Source organism: Aedes albopictus, chromosome 3, assembly GCF_035046485.1.
Source record: "Aedes albopictus strain Foshan chromosome 3, AalbF5, whole genome shotgun sequence".
In the NCBI taxonomy this organism is placed as follows: Eukaryota; Metazoa; Arthropoda; class Insecta; order Diptera; family Culicidae; genus Aedes; species Aedes albopictus.
The window spans coordinates 324,664,807-324,685,523 of record NC_085138.1 but is presented as its reverse complement, the minus strand read 5'-3'; the positions used below and the strand labels follow the sequence as shown (position 1 = coordinate 324,685,523).

General features: G+C 38.6%; 1 protein-coding gene across 1 annotated transcript in view; it reads right to left on the bottom strand.

Annotated features, from left to right (window-relative positions):
* Positions 1–20,717, bottom strand: part of LOC109401161 (formin-like protein) — a gene marked incomplete at its 3' end in the record, with an annotated part of 264,398 nt that overhangs the window by 57,639 nt on the left and 186,042 nt on the right. Inside the window, 1 exon segment of the mRNA XM_062842861.1 lies at positions 14,598–14,681. Coding sequence (XP_062698845.1) covers positions 14,598–14,681 — 84 coding nt within the window.

Sequence of the window (20,717 nt, the reverse complement as noted above, 5' to 3'; positions counted from 1 at the left end):
GATTTTCCACGAAACAAAAATTACAAAAATGCTCAAACTATACCCCGTCTAAAGGCGGGATTGGGTATTAGAGGGTTAAAGCACGTGCACCAATTCATATTTTAAGTCAAAGTCTTACCCATGACCAACACATTGGATTATTCCACTATCATAACCAGAAAAAGAAAACAAAACCAACCGGACCAAAGCAAGACGAAAAACATCCATCACAAATGCTTGGTACTCAGTCCATGGTTAGATACATATCTGCAATCCAAGCGCGGCCAGAATCAAAACAAGGCTTCGTTAATTCCCAACAATGGGTCATTTAACTATTTCGGTTTCTATGTGATGTTCTTCCCCCAGTCTGTTCGAGTCCGTGAGCAGCACCTTCCCTCGAGTATCTAGGCTGATTTATAGGAATTTTCTCTAATTCTACATAAAGATGACAGCCTTTTTATGGCTGACGTGACATTGACATTTTTCCTCAGGTTTTTGCGCTCTCCGACTTGCATACGTGCCGGTTTGGAATTGTTTCCCGCTTCTCCTCATGCATTATTCTGAATGGATGTTAAGTTGAGGGTACCATTCCAGCACAGTACAGGTATACCTTTCCGCACGAATTCAATCGCATATTTGGCATTTGGCACGTTAGAATTTGAGAGGAATTCACTGAAGCCTGTGCCTTTGGTCATGAATGACGGCAGCAGCATTCGGAAAAATTCAGTAATATGGTAATGTTTTTCAAATTGACAAATTTGGTCGAACGGTACAATTTGGCAAGTTGAGATTGAGGTGACATACTTAACCCTAATAGAATATTCGGGTCAATATGACCCAGACAGGCTAGCAGAACGCGCACTACGCTATCGCGGTGCGCTTAGCCTAACATCTTAAGAGGGTTCGCGACTAGCAGATTCTAACAAAAATATAACATAATTATAACTAACCAAGATACTTATATCTCATTATGATATAATCACGTTTAACATCTTAGATGTTTAAAAATGTTATAACTCAATTATATCATATTATGTTATAAATGATGTTTAATAACTCATTATGAAATAATTTAGTTTTCATTCTTTGACATTAGGAAAATAATTTTTTGCAATTTATCACCGTAATAGGCTGTTTTACCTCACGCAAATCTGACAGGAAAAGGCCTACTTTCCCACACCAAATTATCAGTGCTGTAATGGTTCATTATAGCACTGATTTGCGTTGCGTAATGAACCATAACAGCACTGTTTTCAGTTTTGATCATCTTCTTGATGCTTTCTGGACGCAGGTTTGGAAAATTGTGACAACTGCACAGTATAACCTGCTATGATCAGACTTTCTTAAACATGGCTATAAACATCAGTGTGCAGATAGATGAAAAAGTTTTGTTAAAAATTATCCCCAAGTGGTAATTTATGAAATTGCAAAAAATGTTGTACGCATCTCGGTGCAGAACTCGATTTTTACAGCACTCGTCGTACTTATCCAACTCGGCAAGCCTCGTTGGATAAGTGTACAACTCGTGCTGTAAAAATCGTCATTCTGCACCTTGTTGCGTAAACTACTATTACACAGTTGTATCAAAATATGATAGAAACTAGTTTTCTTGAAGCTACAATTTATATCATATTGTGTTATAATTTTGATCTTATTGTTACAAAATAGGTTATTATTGTGATTAGAACAGGGTACTTTTTGTTACAATTTTAGTTATTTTAACATCATTCTGCTTCTAGTTTATAACATAATAAGTTATAGAAAACTTTTACAACATCATAACTCAATGTGTTATAAACTTGATATGTTTTTCTAGTCGGGTTAGGATGCTAGTATACAGGGTCTACTATTTGACGAATACAAATTTATGCTCAAACAGTTTGTTTTAACACGATCGAATTTTCATTATGCATGTCAAACAGATGTTAACTCTTGAACTCTTTCCTTGTCCAATATTTAATCATGTGTACTCGGAACCCTTAGACATTTAGGTATACCCCTAGTATCGTACGGGCGTTAACATTGATCTTCGACGATTTTCTCTTTGGATTATTCCAACCAATTCGATCAGTGTTCGGATGATTTCTCGGTGTGATCTGGTGGAGGATGACTAGAACTAGCATCTTGAGCTACAAAAACAACCGAAAATGCTGTACCGGCCAAGTCATTAACAAAAGAGAAAATCGATGAAGAGAAATCGATCATTGTAGATACTCCGTATTTTAGATTCAAAGGTGGAACAAATCCGGATTAATACATGGACGAAAATTATTGATTTGTAGACTTTTTGCCATTTTGAACTTAAGCCTTTTGGCCTTCTTCTGCGTATGGATTTGCAGTGTTCGAGAAATTGAGATTTTTTTAAATTACCGGCGTATCATCCTTGAATGGTAAAGTTCCAAGAAGGTTCCCAGACAACCAATTTGCACGTATAACAAAGTTAATGTTCATGTTATACGTACTTTTATGCGTTAAAGTTACATCGCATAAGATGCAGTAAAAGAGCCTTATGCGCACAAAAGTAGAGGCGTTATACGTGTATTGACGTAATAATAATAACGCTATATGACTTGAAGCGATATCTTATGCGATGCACCGTGTGCACTATTGCGGCGTGATTCAGCATCTTATGCGACTTAATAATATTAAAAAAAAACAATTCTTGTCAGCTCGATATCGAACTAATGACCTCTGGATTGTCGAGCCACACTTCACACACAACACCAAACGCGGTTGTAGGACAAAAGGTCGAAGGTCAAAAGGTCAAAGGTCAAAAGGTCGACGGTCAAAAGGTCGAAGGGTGAAAAGGTCGAAGGATCAAAAGGTCGAAGGGTCAAAAGGTCGAAAGGTCGAAATTAAAAAAAAATAAACTAGGACAAAAGGTCGAAAGGTCGAATTGAAAAATGGATGAAGGGGAACAATGACGATGATACAGAAGATCAAAATAACCATAAATCTTTTCTTTCTTCTTCTTTCTTACTTTACATTCTCACATTCTCAGGCCTAGCTGCAGCCTGCATCTTTTCAACTCAGGGTTCTTTTAGCTCTTTCGCAGTTATCTGTCATTGTACGAATTTTTATATTATATGACAAGCTAAGACATTCCTAAGAAGTCGACAATATGTCCTGACCAGAACGGGAATCCAACCTTTAATTACTGTGGGTTTTTATAATAGTTGGCGTTTTCCTAGTACTAGTTTGTTGTAGAATGCATGATTCATTTGAACAATCATTGGCGTAACTACAATTAATTTCTTTTATAGAATTTAGCCTTTTTTCAAAGATAAGCTGTTCTTTCTAGTAATGCTTTTTGGCAGTTGTTGACATTATTACTATATATTTTTTTAAATAGAATTTTGTCTTCTTTTAAACATAGACTGTTCTTTCTAGTAGTGCTTCTTGACATTTTTTTTTGTCTACTTACTAATAAAATATTCGTTTCTAAAATTTTGCCTTTTTTGAAAAATTGATCGTTCTTTCGAGTCACAGGGAGCATTTAAAAAAAACTCGCAATATTTTCTTCAAAGTGATTTCCTTCACTGGCGTAGTTCTGCAAAGTGATGTAAGCGATATTGACAATTTTGGCACATATTTGGTTATTATGCATTAAACGTTTGGTTAAAGCCTGTATCCGCAATAATCGGGACACAGAAGTACGGCTGTAGCTCTGTAGTGAATCGGTAAAATTGGTCAAATAATTGACTGAGAACTCTTTGGTGTATGTTTATTATTTGTGCCAAATTTCATTAAAATCGATGCATTACTTTCAACAGTGGATGAAAAACAAACAGACGTGGTTTTAAGCATTTTGTACAATCATGACCAATTTTCATTCGCATGGTAGATGGTTCTTTAACGCTACAGTTCAAAGTTCTGTGACGATAATTATGCAATTTTGTTAGCAGTTACGACACTTATAGAGACACTTTCTTGCAAAATTTCATCAACTTTTATCAATTGGTTTGAAAGCTACTGGTGTTGATAGAGGTGAATGTTAGGGAACATTTTTCGGGTTTTTCATGTGCGATGTTTGCCTATTCATAACTTTTGCATTTCTCTACCAATTTTCATGAAATTTTCACAGAAGGTAGTTGATTATGTGTATATTATGTCTGCAAAATTTGATGATTATTGGTATAGTACTTTCAATAGTACAATCGAAACAGTAAAGCATGCTGATTAATTGCTGTCAGAGGGCTAAAATCGCGTTCATTCCCAATACATGTTTTGACTATAAAATTGTTGATAGTGCATCGATTTTTTTGAAATTTTGCCTATGCAACGAATGTAGATTGAGAGGTTTGTGTTCAAAATTTCAACCATTTCCTTTGCCAAATTCAAAAGTTGCAGCGCTGGCAAGCAAAACTAGGGGCTGTACAAAATTCAATGGCGCACATTCTACTCTTTCATTGCTACAACAAAAAGTACTGTTATGGCGTAAATCATCGCACTGCAGGTACTTGAATAAATTCGAAATCCGCTTTTCGTACCTAACGAATCCTGGAATTTCAGTTTAATTATTAACTACAGCCTTCGAGCCTTTGACCTTCCAACCTTCTTCCTCTCGACATTTCGGCACCAACATTTCAAAAGGGCGTAACTGCATTTTGAAACAAATCACTTTTTCACATCTGTGGGTCATATTTTAAGTTTCCCACGAAATTCACAAACATTACTAGACAGAGAAATTGCTCTTCTTTCCTGTACTGGCGGTGATTGCATGGCGGCATTGAAATACGATCCACAGATGTGAAAGAGGGATTTGTTTCAAAATGCAGTTACGCCCTTTTTGGCCTTGTTATTTTTTTTATTTTGACCTTTCGACCTTTTGACCCTTCGACCTTTTGTTCTAGTTATTTTTTTGTTATTTCGACCGTTCGACCTTTTAACCGCTTGCCATTTCGACCTTTCGACCTTTTGTCCTAGTTATTTTTTTTATTTCGACCTTTCGACCTTTTGACCCTTCGACCTTTTGTCCTTTCGACCTTTCGACTTTCGATCTTATGACCTTCGAGCTTTTGACCTTCGACCTTTTGTCTTAGATCCCCAAACGCTACTTATGAAACAAGCTGATTAATTATCATAATATTCTATTGCTTTTTTTGCACCGTATTCGACCCCCTGCAGAAATTTTTTGTCACACCACAATATGTTCCCACCAGTTTAAGCATACATTGGTTCGTTTCGCTGCTAGAAATTTTAAGCGTCGGTTACACTTTTTGGGTGGTGCATGGAATAATCGGTTTGTTTACTTGCTACTTTCCTTGGTGTTTGACGTGTGAACAAATATTTTAGACGATTGAACATTTGCACGGTAATCTATAAAGCAATGCAAGATGCAATAACTCACCTCAGTGTTTGGCACTTCATCCACAGTCCAACCGAAACTCTTCAACCCTCTAATACCCAGTCCCAATCCCGCCTTTAGACGGGGTATAGTTTGAGCATTTTTGTAATTTTTGTTTCGTGGAAAATCATTTTTTTTACATTTTTGGCTGATTTAGGATGGTTTTGTATATCTCAAAATGGTTTTTGGTGTATTTTAAAACGTATTTACATTTTTTTTAAATCATTGAAAAATTGCGTTGCGTTGCGTTGTAACGGAGTGATTCGTAGATTGCATACTGAAAGTTGTCATGTTAAAGCTTTAATACTCCTATTCTAATTGCTTATGGATGCTATTTGGGAAGGAATAGCTATCCAATCAGAGGATGAAGTAGAAAACACATAAAAACTTTCATTGCCGGCCACGCCCATCTTCTCCGTTACGAGGATAGGAAAGGATGTGATGATATGACACCTACTTTACAAGAGGTCAGCGACTCACCGACACCCCCATAGATGTCAAGGAGTTGGATATTTGGAAAGGGTTGATTGGGGATTCACTATAAGCGAGTGATGCGGCAAGATTCAGTTTGTGTAAGTGTATTTGAGTTGATCATGTAGATGTGTTAATGTGAGTGTAAGTGATTTTTTAACACCAACGTTGGGAGTGACATAGCTAAGAAATTTGTCACTCCATGGACCTTTTTGCTTCCGGGATGGGGCACAGGCATTTGGACCATGTGTCCTGGCTAATAAGCCTAGGCTTAAGCGCCATTGATCGCTCTCTGAAACGATAAGAAACACGTTATGTGGATGGGAAGGGACAATAGGGAAGGGATATCTATTTATCGAGATGCCAGCGACTCACCGACGCTCTCGTAAATAGAAAGGAGATAGGATTTTGGAACTGGAATGGACTGGAATTTAATATGATTGAGTTATGCTGCAATTTGGATGAGATGTAAAGGGCAAAAAACACGACAAATACTTCAATAAAATAATTTACCTTTATCGCTGAAACAAAAAGTATTGGGAATAATTTTTTAAAACTTAAATAAATAATACCCTTTTTATGACATATATGTTCATTTGTGATAAAATGCCATTCAAATCCCTACTATTGCGAAATGAATGCAGGAAAAAGTCGAGGAAAATGCGGGAATTTCAAATTAGTTTCTTTTTGTTGCCACCCTAGTGAGTGGAAAGATATTTTTTTTTAAATCATTGAAAAATTGATGTTTTAGTTACCTTTTAGAAGTCATTGTTTATTTTGTATTAAATCGCTACAATTAACATATTTTAAATTTTTCCCAAATCATTCTATCCTAGTTTAATAGTTTAAGGGAATCGAATACACTCTAAAATTATTTTTCTTAAAATTACACGGAAAATAAAATTTTCTATGAAAAAAATAATAAAATAAACATAATTCAACAATAATCTTAAAATCTCAAAATGTTTTCACCTCAAAAAATCCGTACCCCAAATTGGCTTCCAGGAAAAATACAAAAGTGTGGGGATGTTCAAAAATAAAAATTAGAAAAATCAAAAACTGAAATTCACGAAATCGAGAATTAAAAAGAATCATCTTCCAAAACATGTTAAAATCGATTTTAGATGACGAAAAATGATATTTAGATCAAAATCAACAATTTGGGTATTAGAGGGTTAATTGTTATCACATATCTAATCGCAATATGTCAACATAAACGCTTCTGCGAGTTTGTATGCACACTTCAACGAGTTTATTTGTACTTTTATGCGATTTCATCCATACACCAATGTGAGGAAAACTGACACAATAAGAAAAGTACCAAGCGAAGTCGTATAACCATTGCAGTACGCTATTATGCGAGTTCATTTGACACTTTGCGAGTTCGCTCGCACGCTTTTGCGAATAAGTAAAGTTCATCGCAATAAAACATCAGAACATCATCTACTACGATGTACTCATATCTTATAAAAGTTGATTTGTATTCTTATATGACTTACAGGGTGCGGCAGGAAAAAATGCGAAAAGTTCAAGGCACTATTACAAGTCTAATATGGGATATATATGACTATTTTTTCGTGACAGTGTATCAGTCATTGTCTATATTCTAGCAATGCAAAATAAAAATGAACATATTTGATGTTTAACATGTGATAATGTAAGCCTAATAAGCGGGTATCAATGAACTGCGCGCCCAATGGTCATAAAACAAAATGACTATAACAGTAAAAAAATTAGCTTAATTTCGATGAACAACCAGACCACACTGATCCAGAGCCATGTAGTTTCACATAGTAGATGAATTGAGTACATATATTTGATGATATTGTAGAGAATATTAAAAATTTTGTTTTGTAAGATACGAAATTTAGCGACCTGTGTACTTTTCTGCGGTTTGAAAATTCTGATTGTCTACAGCTTCAGGTGCCGCCCTGTAAAGGTTAGTGACTAAAATGGGAAAAAAATAATTAACTGTTCAGAAAACTAGCCTGTTAGAGATCCTGGAACGTTGAAACATAGATTTGTTAACGTCAAATGGACGAAAATGAGGTTTGAAGTTGAAAAACACTTTCGCATTTTTTCCTGCCGCATACTGTATGGCGAAACTGGAAGCATTTCCTAATTTTTTTGGTTTTTGATTTTTTATTAAATAATGAAGCAATATTTTCAAAATCGATTTTCTGATATTTTTGTGGTGGAAAAAGTTTTCCATTTTTGCAGAAACCATTTTTTTTTTGAAATTTTATTCAAAAATTGTGTCTGCAAAAACGAAAAACATTTTCCACCACGAAAAAAAAATCATTTTGAAAATATTGCTTCGTTATTTAAAAAAAAAATAAAAAACCAAAAAGTGAGGAAATGGATCCAGTTTTGCCTTAACCTGATACATCGTAGTAAGTTCAAAAAATAACATCATATGGGATGAAAATTATCCGTCAGCCGTACATATATGCGATAGTGACTCAAAATAGTACTTTATACGATTTACAGCGTGGTTTATTATGTGACTCCTGGTTGTTTGGGTTATGAGCGGATTCTTGATGAAAGTTATAGGAACATTTTGCACGGCATCTATAAAAAAGACACTACACCGTCTTCAACCAGAGGTTGTACAGACTGAACAAGCACTAACATATGACAACGGACAACACACATAACACCCAGTGGCCCAGTGGAGAATTTTTCGTTTGACGAAAAGTTTTCCCCGACTGGAGCGGGAATCGAACCCACACTCCGAGGCTTACGAAACGTCTAGATGACTGACGCCTCTAGCCGCACGGCCACGAAGCCCACATTCGAAGTAATCTCGGGAAAATAATCAGAAAATTAACAAAAAATCGGATTAATCCACCTAGTGGTGTTAGTGCCTTTAGAGTTTAATAGGTACTTATAATCTTTCAGTCAACGCAAGCTGAAGTGTTCTTATTGGGAAACTTATTTAAGGTTCATCAGGTTATCGAAAAAGCTATAATTTCTTGTTTCGCGCATGGTTTTGGTTCGCTTTTATTTTTTACCACTGCCGGAGGGAACCCTAGAACTAGTTCCGGAACACTACCGGTGGTTTCACATGTGGTTTGAGCCTATTCTGTTGCTAAACGATAAATTTGGCTACCGTCTACCCCCGTTGTTGGTTTGAACGACACCTCATGCAAACCAACGGGGTTCATTTTTAATTTGAACTTCTAGTAATCCTGTGGGCATCGAAAAACACACTGATAGTAACCCTTGTTGCTGTTTTGTTTTGATTCTGCGTTCCGTTTCACTCCGTTCCATGATCAGAATGACGTTTGAACTATTTTTAGTTTGAACGATATGCAGATCAGTGTTGGTAAAATCACACTCAAAGCAGACTCATGAACCGATCCTGCGTGAGCAAACTCGCGCGCGATTCTAAATCATTTTCTCACGCGCGAGATTTTCATGCAAAATCTCGCTCTCACGAGTCAAGCGCCGGAATCTCATTCGCTTGTAAAACAAATCCAAATCCATTTGAACGGCATTCAATGTTATAGTACGCTAGATTTGCTTTTGTTCTATCATATAATTCTAAAAACTTTGATGTAAATAATAAGAACACCAAGAAATAAAGCAATGAGTGAAATCGCGAGTCAACTCATGCATGATTTTTTCGGCGGTGAGTTTGACGAGTCAAGAATCGCGCGTAAAACAACTCAATCATGAGATTTGAGAATTTGAGTTTTTACCAACACTGATGCAGATTAGCGGGAGTCAAATTCAAAAGTGTTCAGATTAGATGAGGTCGAAGCAACCGGGGTAGACGGTATTAGCACAGAGAAACAGACGTAACACTTAGAACAAATTATATCACGAAATCGTAATCGCCCAATGCTAATCGTGCCGTGTTTAGTCCAGCCACCACTAGATGGCGGTAGTGAGCAAACGTCAAACAGGAGCAAAAACGACTGGTCAAACAGGAGCACTGCGACTGGTCAGTTGACCAACTACTGAATATTTGAATCAACCGTTAAAAAGGCAATCGATGGGAAGCGAGTAGAGTGTGACGTCTGTTTTTCTGTGGTATTACGTTATCGAAAAAGCCGCAATTTGATGTGTAGCATGCATCATGGGATGTTGGATTTTTATGTGGCCCCTTCATGGGGAACATTCTCTACAACAGTTCCATTAAAAAAGTCCAAGATTTAAAATAAAAATTCAAGAAAAATAAATCTTATGATTAAGTTTTGAGTTTTGAACTCTGCATCTAGTATCTGCGATATAGTATCTTTAGATTACAATAATATTGATCATGTTTAAGAAAAAATAATGATTCTCATGTAGATGCAATAGAAATTATTATCCTGGACCTTCAGTTTTAAGGGTGGTTTATGTTCTAAGCAAATTCCCGGTTTTTTCCCGGTTTTTCCCGGTTGTTTGCGATTCCCGGGTAATTCCCGGTTTTCCCGGAGTTCCCGGTTGAGTGGCCACCCTGGGAACCGATCCGGAACACAAACTGGTACTACAGGTCGGACTCGATTATCCGGGTGACCCCAAAATTATTTCACCCGGATAATCGAATCACCCGGATAATCGAGCCATGCTTTTTTTCTTTTATTTTTGATGTTCTTCAATCAAAAACTGTACCTTAAACATAAAAGCTAACATATATGACGTTGTAGTGCCGAAACCTAACGTCTGGTATTATTACAAGCAAGTTTTTTGAAAATGAAATTTTAACTGAAAAATGTGAAAAAATAATAACAATTTTCAAATAGGCTAAATCTTATTTACAGGTTTTGTATTTGATGTTTATCACATTTTTTGGCATACTGTAATCTAAAAATTTGTAAACAAAGCAAAAACAAAGTTTTCCCCGGATAATCGAGCCATTTTTGCCGGATAATCGAGCCCCGGATAATCGGGCCCCCGGTTAATTGAACCCCCGGATAATCGAGTCCGACCTGTACTACCGAAAACAGACAAACCCTGTGGTAAACCAGGTTCATCATCACATTTAAGACAAGACATAATCAACAAAAGTACGCCACAATACACGGTTTGTGGCGGCAGCTCGCAATCCTCGGTCCATCGTGCTATCTGCACTCTACGTTATCCAGCATTCTTGCAACATGCCCTGCCCACCGTATCTTTTCGGCTTTGGTCACCTTCTGAATACTGGGTTTACCATAAAGTGCAGCGAGCTCGTGGTTCACACTTCTCCGCCACACACCGTTCTCCTGCACACCGCCGTTCGAAAACTCCGAGTTCTTGCAGGTCCTCCTCGAGTATGGTCCATGTTTCGTGTCCGCAGAGGACCACAGGTCTAGTACATGGTGCATTTGGTGCGTGGGTGAATCTTTTTAAATCGCAGCTTCTTCTGGAGCCCGTAGTAGGCCCGACTTCCGATGATGATATGCCTTCGAATTTCACGACTCACATTGTTGTCAGCCGTCAGCAAGGATCCGAGGTAGACGAACTCATCCACCACCTCGAAGGTATCCCCGTCTATCGTAACATTATTACCCAGGTGGATCCGGTCGTGTTCGGTTCCGCCTACCAGCATGTACTTTGTTTTTGAGGCATTCACCACCAGTCTGACCTTTGCTGCTTCGCGTTTCAGGCGGGTGCAAGCTCTGCCACCGTACCAAATGTTCTGGCGTTAATGTCCATGTCGTCCGCAAAGCACAACAATTGACCCGATTTTGTGAAAATCGTTCCCCGAAGCTCGGCGCATACCACCTTCCAGGGCTATGTTGAAGAGTAGGCATGAGAGTCCGTCATTTTGTCGCAGTCCCCGGCGAAATTCGAATGAAGTTCACCTGAAACTCTTACGCTATTTTGCACACCGTCCATCGTTGCTGTAATCAGTCTAGTTAGCTTCCCAGGAAAGCCGTTTTTGATCCATGATTCTCCAGAACTCTTTGCGGTCGATACTGTCGTATGCCGCTTTGAAGTCGATGAACAGGTGATGCGTTGGGACCTGGTATTCAAGGCATTTCTGGAGGATTTGCCGTACGGTGAAGATCTGGCTTGATAACTTCCCACGAACTCATTCGTTTTAGGCGGTGATCATGTAATTTCTCCAGCGAAAGTAGGAAGAACAGCAATAAGTGATCGGAGCGACAATTCAGAACGTGCGCAGAAGCTTGGTCAAAGCGTATGGTAGATTCACCCCCGGGACTACCTGAGTCATGTGCGAATAAGGTGTGGAGCGACAAGGCTCTCGGTCAGCTTTCAGGAGAATTTCCTACGTCGGGGAATTTTCTGTCGGGGTTGGATACATCCACCGCAGGGGGAGTATCAGAGTGGTGTTCGGCACACGAAAGAACGTCCTTCGTCGGGAAGTTCTCTGTCGGAGTAAGACAGATCCTACGCCGGGGGCTGTCTGAGTAGAGCGATCGGGAAGAAACATCTCCTACCGGAATCGAAGTATCGTTCTATAGGCACCTTCTCGGGAAGAATCGGTTCCAGAAGAATTTCCAGTACCAGAGAACTCTTTGTCGGGTAGGGTAGATTTACCATCTACCCGAGCCGTGCGCGGAAAGCTGGACTGCCAAATGGCATAAGAGCTGCACCGGGAGGACACCGTTCATCGGACCAAAAAATTGGCCTAAACTGTGGGTATTGGTACTAACAGACACGTAGTTGGTCGCTGTTTGGCGGGATGTTAGCTAGGTACTAATAAACTAATAGGAACCGAAGGACTCAGTGCGAACGAATAATAAAGCATGAAGGAACAACAGGTCAGTCTTTTGAAGATTTTTAAACTCATAGTCGCATGTAAAAACATATGCACAGACATCCCCTCAATTCGTCGAGGTGAGTTGTTTGGTATATGTGATTTGACCCTTCGGACCTTATATCAAAAAGTCAATTTTGGAGTGAACATGTAACCTTCTAATACACTTAGTTCCTCATACACAAAATGTTAAGATGAAATTTGTGGGAGAACGTCGGAAATAATATTCAAAGTCGCAAAATTGAAAAGTTGCAATTATCCGAACCCAGAATTTCACGACTTTCGTTTTATTCGTAATTGGATAAGTGGTATGTACAATATATAGGTTTACTTATTTTCACATATATTTATCTGTTCCGAAGTGCATTCTCGTAATTCATCATTAAATAAATAAAATTAGTTTGATGAAATTGATAAATTGTTTGTATATCTAAAAGTGTAATACATTCGTCTTATTTCCCCGACAATAAATGTATCTGATCTCGTGTCGGCCTTCAACCGTAAACTGTTCATACTCCGACGAGAGTACATTCATTCCGTTGATTGAGTTGTGACACGCCCCCTGTTTTCTTTTTAAGGAAACCATTTTGACACCTCGTTGTACCAAAGTACACTGCAATCATCAATGACCATTCCGGTCATAATGAGATAATCTAACGACGGGTGAAATATGCTTGACACGAGGTCAAACTGTTACATACGGGGTGCTAAAAGCCATTAACAAATGACCATATAAAGTGGGGATTTCGGCTTTGGCTGTCCAAACAGAGCTCTGGATTTATTCCGTTTTGAAATGTTGTTGACCTGCTTCATTCGAATGAAAATCACAGCCCGAGCGCTGTCAATGAAAACTAGTTGTTTCAGTTCAGAAGTACTAGCTTGTCGTTCTCCAAAGATGACGACGACGGAACCTGTCTCGTTAGTGTGGGCTCGATGGCACTTTACGCCTGACTACTAGCGGGCCGGACCGGTCCGTCCAAAGAACTATGCGCAATACGGATAATAGACCCATCAGAGTGGCACAACTGGTCCTCTTTGATCGGCCTATTTGAATTCACCGAGTCTTTCCTAATAAGGATTGTGGTGAGTGCGACGTTATGCAATGTGATAGGGGTTAATTGCGCTGAAATCAGCTGACTGAGTATCGAATGGAAGCTGACCGGTAATGTGACCATCAAAAGTCGTTTAATCGGGTACCAGTTTTCGCACAATTTTGACCTTGAACTGTGATGATAGACAAAGCAGTTTTCATAAACTGTTTCAAAATGCAGATTCTTCTTCTTCTTCTTCTTCTTGGCGTAACGTCCTCACTGGGGCAAAGCCTGCTTCTCAGCTTAGTGTTCTATGAGCACTTCCACAGTTATTAACTGAGAGCTTCCTCTGCCAATGACCATTTTGCATATGTATATCGTGTGGCAGGCACGAAGATACTCTATGCCCAAGGAAGTCAAGGAAATTTCCTTTACGAAAAGATCCTGGACCGACCGGGAATCGAACCCATCACCCTCAGCATGGTCTTGCTGAATACCCGTGCGTTTACCGCCTCGGCTATGGGCCCTTCAAAATGCAGATTATTATTATTTATTTATTTTATAGATTATCAGCGCAAGGCTAGCATATCACTTTGAACTCATTTAACAAATATTAAACGAAAAGGTATTCAAAATTAAGGACAATCGACGTTCTTCAAGTAATATAAAATTAGAAAATAAAAATCTACTTGAGTGTTATTCCAAGACAAGCACCAAAACTAAAGCTTGAAACATGAACTTCTTCGATGACTTTCGCACCTTATAGTAAATCCAAAGATCACGAACCGGCAAAAGCCCAAAACTGAAGACTAATTGACAGTTTTTGATCGACTTAAATCATCGAAACTTGTTTTTTTTTAACGAAACCGACACCCCAGAAAATTGCTCCACTTATCAACTCTCCACGTTCGATCAAGTGTCCTCAGCTTAATTTATTCAACTCACGCTTCATTCCGCCAGGCAATCCGATTTGCCCATACAGAGAGAAACTATTGTTTATATTCCAGGGAGGGGACATTCGTGTACAGCGGAAGAAAGTCCGAAAAAAGACTAGCCAAAACAACAAACTCACCTGATCGCAAATGATGTCCCATTTCTTTTCGTTGTCGTAGTTCTTCAGCAGCTTCGCCTTGTCCGGCGGAAGATCCATGGATGCCTGTGGGAATTAGTAGAGAAGGAGAAAAAAAAATACCAATCAGTACAGATATTTGGATGAATGGAAATTGTTATAAAGTTGTTGAAGCTTTTCGTTCGACATCCGATGGAAAAATTGGCACCATTAAAGTGAGATTAGCAGCGGAATTGGAAGCCGTGTCATTATGAATTAATTTACTGTCTAGGTTATGGCGAATGGCGAAGCGCGAGCGACACAAGAGATATTCCATGAATTGGCTTTGATAGCGTGCGGATGCCGAATTGACCACGCGCGTAGCAGGTTGTTGATGGTTTGAGTTAAGATTATTGGCATATTTTAGCGGCCATAAAAGTCCAATCCGATGGACACTTTTATGGTGCTTACTGATCAACTTCTGTTTAGGCATACAATGAGACCAAAGCACGTTTTACCGGTGTTCTGGAATATTATGGGGTAGATTGAAAAAGCCAATCTACCGATAATGATTCACTGCTTTTGCAGTAATATTTAAATTGAAATATACAATCAAAAACTGTAGGTTACATGATAATCATGGGATCAACACACAAGATTTTCATGAAAACTACAGTTTTTGACAGTACTCATGACCATCATACGACAATCGGAATAGCTGGCTCAGGGACAATGAATTCATGTGATCCTCCAGTACCAGCTAACTTATCAGTCATTTCATTTCCAGCGATGAAAGAATGGCGTTTGGCCAGGTACCCATACAAGGTGAACAGGATTTGCTGAATTCAGCTCCTCAATTTGAGTTTGACAAGCGATAACTAACTTCGGGCCCATATAGCCGAGGCGGTAAACGCATGGGTATTCAGCATGACCATGCTGAGGGTGACGGGTTCGATTCCCGGTCGGTTCAGGATCTTTTCGTAAAGGAAATTTCCTTGACTTCCTTGGGCATAGAGTATCTTCGTGCCTGCCACACGATATACACATGCAAAATGGTCATTGGCAGAGGAAGCTCTCAGTTAAAAACTGTGGAAGTGCTCATTGAACACTAAGCTGAGAAGCAGGCTTTGTCCCAGTGAGGACGTTACGTTAAGAAGAAGAAGAGAACTAACTTCGACCTAGAGTTGGCCGAAGCAAGTGCTTTAATAGCAGCCTGGCAAACTGAACAGAAGTATATTGCTTTGCCAATTACGTGCTACTGAAGAGCACGTAAGAGCAATGATTTCGGCCAGAAAAACGGTACAGTGACTACAGTGTCTACCAAGTGAGAAACATTGATGCAGCTTTAGCTCACGAGAGTGGACACCAGCACCAGCTCGACCTTCGAGAAGGGAGCCATCGGTGTAACATAAGATGCTGTCTGAAATACTTATCTCCAGATAACCGGATGATTACATTACCCGGGAGGGGAATTTCGTTGAAAATGTCCTATACGGAAAATTTCAAGCAATTGTAAGATCACTTGGAGCAAGGACAACTTTGTCCCAATTCACTAAAAGTGGAAACAACGAGGTGTGTGTTGATCTACGGTTCACAGGAGCTTCCTCTGGTAAACCGAGTACCCATAAGCAGTAAGTACAAGAAAATTATCTATATAAATAAAAATGGAATGGTGTTTGTATGTCACGGTCGTTTCAAACAGGCTCAGGAGCGGGTCAATGGATCCACATAATTTTGTTGCATCCGTACAGGGCCTCGACGTTTTTGTGCGAAAATATAATTATGAAAATCGACCAGGACAGCAGTAAAAACGGGACAATTTGAAATTTCATTTTGCGAGGCATTTCTCTACAGAGCTGCATGTCAAAAAACGTACTCGGAGACAAATTTCGTTCGTTTGAAACAAAAATATTCATGTTTATTCGGTAAACTGATAAAATGTTTAAAACTAGAATATTTATTTTTATAACTAACTCAATTACATATTGATTTCCACAATACCCATTGAAGAGCCCCACGTTCCGCCGTCGAGAACATAAACAAAACTCTCAACTAACTCAAAGTTCCAGCTGCAGCACCAAACAAGATTTCCTCTTGCAAAAAAAGTCAAGTTTCACCTAAAGTTTCCACGAAATCACATTGACTTCGGGAGCGTATGTTATCTACATGATGTTGGAATTGAAAGTGCCACGCGGGAAGTGGGTTTTTCCTACAGAAGGAAATGACTTTGTAAATTAAATTGGAAAACAAATATTTCCGCAAGGCCGACCTGCTACAAAAAAAAAACAAAATTTTTTACATTTGTTTCTAACATAACCTGTCAGAAGATGCATGTTTGTTTCAAAAATGGATTGAATTTGCTTCAAATGTGACGTTCGATTTGCTCCAAACAGATTTATTTTTGTTGCCAGAATAAATTGACAATTTATCTGAGTTTACCTGAAATATTTATGATTTTACCATGCTTTTTTCTGCATGAGTAGGCAGGCAATACGACATTTGCCGGGACAGTTAGTTATTGTATAAAATTAATCCGTGATTGTGCAACGTCAAAGAGAACTTCGAACGCTGCCGGCATTACCCGAAGGCCATGCATGCTTTCTTGATTCTGAACTCAATGCGGGGAGCCAGGAATGCTTGGAATCAGGAATAACTCCAACGTACTTTACTGATCAGGTACACCCATTTCAGAATCAAAGAGACGCGAAGGCCAAACGTCATTACGAAGAAGAAAAGAAGAAAAATGTTTTACTCGGATTAATCGAAATATTACATTGGCGACATCAACCCTCAACTAACTGAAGCGCGCTTTGCATCAGGTCGAAAAGAGTGTTGATGCACATACCAACTAACTGTTGGGTAGCCGTCGGTAAAACTATAAGTAGGAAAATAACTATTACTGAGGTGCCTCAATAGCGCATCTGCTACGAGATTCCAGAAAAACCAAGACAAGACTCCCCCTTCGGGGCATCACCAAACACTCAATTTCCTAATCAGTGCTTGACGCAATGTCGAGAAGAAATGTCGTTTTTTTGAGCATTTTGTGAATCCAATAAGAAATCATTGGTAATATACCATGATTCCACGCGGCTTCCAATATGGTATCTTAAGGCACCTTTTTAAAGCCCCCTGATATCTACAAAAACACCCAAGCAGGATTGCTTTTGAGTATTTGCTTTCTCGATATTATAAACAACCTTTTGTGAAAGAGTCACAGTAGACTTTCCGGATTGGTAAGCTTGTTGGTTCACATAAAGAGGCACGTTGGCCAGATGAACATCACGAAAGCGATGATCCACAATGCGTTCTAAGCATTTCAGTAGAAAAGAGGCCAAACTGATAGGTCTGAAACTCTTTACTCGTATGAAGACGATGCACGACCCACTTTCGGAACAAACTATACAGAAATATACCGCCAAGGTTTGGGAATACACCCTGCTTCAAAACTGCAAACAAGTATTTTTTTTTCAAAGCATGTTTGAAATAATCTAATCTTTTCTTAAGAGGAAACAAACCATCATCGTTTAGCAAAAACTGAAAAGCAGTTTTCTCGCTGAAATCTCAACCAATGTTAATAAAAATTTATCACTGCACTCTGGCCACCATCTGGATAACAGTGAAATTATTTTCAATGACGGTTTTGTGACTTAGAGGAAGAAAACTGTTTTTGAAAAATTGATGATTGTTGATGACTGAATGATGGTTATTTGAGCCTTAAGCAAAACAGAATACAGCCCATCTGCCCCAGGAGCAGTACTGAAAATGTCATTTCAACATATCTAAATTCAACCACATCCAGCCATGCATCCAGTTCATTTTAGAAGCTCAACCTGAGAATATGGTACATGAAAAACTTGTGCGGCTAGACGAGCTCTACAAGAAAGTCGCGGAAAAACTACTCTTTTTAAAATATTTAAGGTAAATGTCACGGACTACCTTCGAAAAATGCTATATGATATTCACAATGAATTTCAATAGCATTTTTCGAAGGTAATCCGTGACATTTACCTTAAATGTTCGAAAAAGACCGGGGTTTTCCGTGACTTTCTTGTAGAGCTGGTCTAGCCGCACAAGTTTTTCATATACCATATTCTCATGTTGAGCTTCTAAAATAAGCTGGATGTGGTTGAATTTAGATATGACGAAATGACATTTTCAGCACTGCCCAGGAGATTTGAAAGAAGTAAAGCTATTAAGTGCCCACTCAATCAATTCTATAGTTACAAAACTCCAAATCGAAGAATGGAAGTGTGTGCTGAATAAGCATTCCAGAACTTCCTCATCAGAGGAAGTGAAATCACCAATTGGCAAACGAAGATCGTTCACTAGGACATGTTTCCCAAACTGTGGGTCGCGACCCACTAGGAAATGCTTAGATTCCGTAAAGATTCTGTTCAACCGAATGACTTCACTCAAACTGGAAACATTTGTACAAAGGTTCTTCCAGCCGGATCGTCCAACAGACCGAAGAGCTATCTAGTAGGCCTTGCGACCCGGTCTGAAAGCCTCCGATCCAGCAAAACGTCGTCTGTTCTAACTCTTTCTAAATTGTTTCCTAAGCTTCTCCAGATCAGAGTTCCACCAAGAAGTTTTTCTCTGATCTTCACAGACCGTAAAGGACAAGCTTCTTCAGTGCTTCCACGATGAAGGCCGTTGTAGTATCAACGGCATCATTAAGATGATTTCGAGTGTCAACACGGAAAAAAAATCCATTCCCCTCATCATGAATAAAAAATCATGTTCTTATGATGTCTGCCAAGTCATAATATCATGGTTATGATTCATAATAGTTGACCAGAATTATGAATAGAAACAAGCATTTTCATAAATTATATTTATGGTCGCTTCCTAGCGTTACACTTATCTGCCATATGTAATTATATAAATCGCGCGGTCGTCCAGTACAGACATGTAGAAAAAGTTGAAGCTGCTATTTTTGCAAAGTTTTTATTTGGTTAGAGTAATAAATGTGCATATATTAGGAAATGGAACAACATAAAAACAGTGTGCCCGTAGGATTCCGCAGTTTGTTGGGAGTTGATTGAGTAAACAGTGCCCAGTTCGCGTTTTCGTGGGGCCATCCGTCGTAGTTCCGAGTTTATGTACGGAGAGTGAAGCAAAATAAAAATCGCGCGTGCTAGTTTTCGTTAATTAGGGTGATAATGGGTATTATCGGCAGGTTTGTTCTCTTCGTCATGGGGGGTTTTTGTCAGTCAAATTGCCTGAAACTTGGCCATATAATTCAGCTTAGTTGGGAAGGATTTGCGACCAACTCTGAGTTCAATAGGTTTCAAAAAACCCCCAAAGACGAAGAGAACAAAACGGCCGAGAATAGGTAATTTCCCCTATCTCTATTTTTCCAGTTAATTCTTCGTTCGACGACTTCGGAGTCTCAGCAAGTGGTGTGAACTAGTGAACATTCGATATGATTTGGAGGGCATCCTTAGCCTATTGGATGTAACAGCCAAAGAAAAAAATAGAAAACCCGCTAAATATGATTATCCGGTGAGTTCGATCATTGTTGTTCTCTTTTATATTTGAACATGACATATCTTCACTAACAAGAGACTAACTATAAAGTGCTGCTTGCTCATAGAAAAAAAAAAGATGATGGATAGGTCCCAAAATCATAGAAATAGGCTCTGATATCACGTATTTAATTTTCTTATGATTTTAGCTTGCATTGTTTTATTAATCTAATTAAAAGCATTTGGGACCGACGACGACGGAATCATAAAAATAACACTAGTTTACAAAATAAAATGAAAGTCGTGAACTTCTGTCAACGACCAAAATTTTTGAAGCAGAATTTAGTGCTGATTTCGAAACCGACCTTCAAAAAATTTTAAGTAGAACAGTTTTTGAGTTTTAGCTCAATATCGAGTTTTACAACTTTTTAAAATATGCAATTTACTAAAATTCAAATATATTGCGTTTTGTTCAACCAATTTTAAATCTTTTTCCATAAATTAAAAGCTGAATACAATACCATTCGATCATCTGAACACAGGTTTTGCGTCAGATTAATGAAATTCAAGATATTGGCGAGTTTTAGGGGCAATCTCCTTAAATTTAGGCAAAATTCCCAAAAATTCTTGAAGAAATGTATTTTTTTCAATAAGAAAAACCCGATTTAAAAATTCT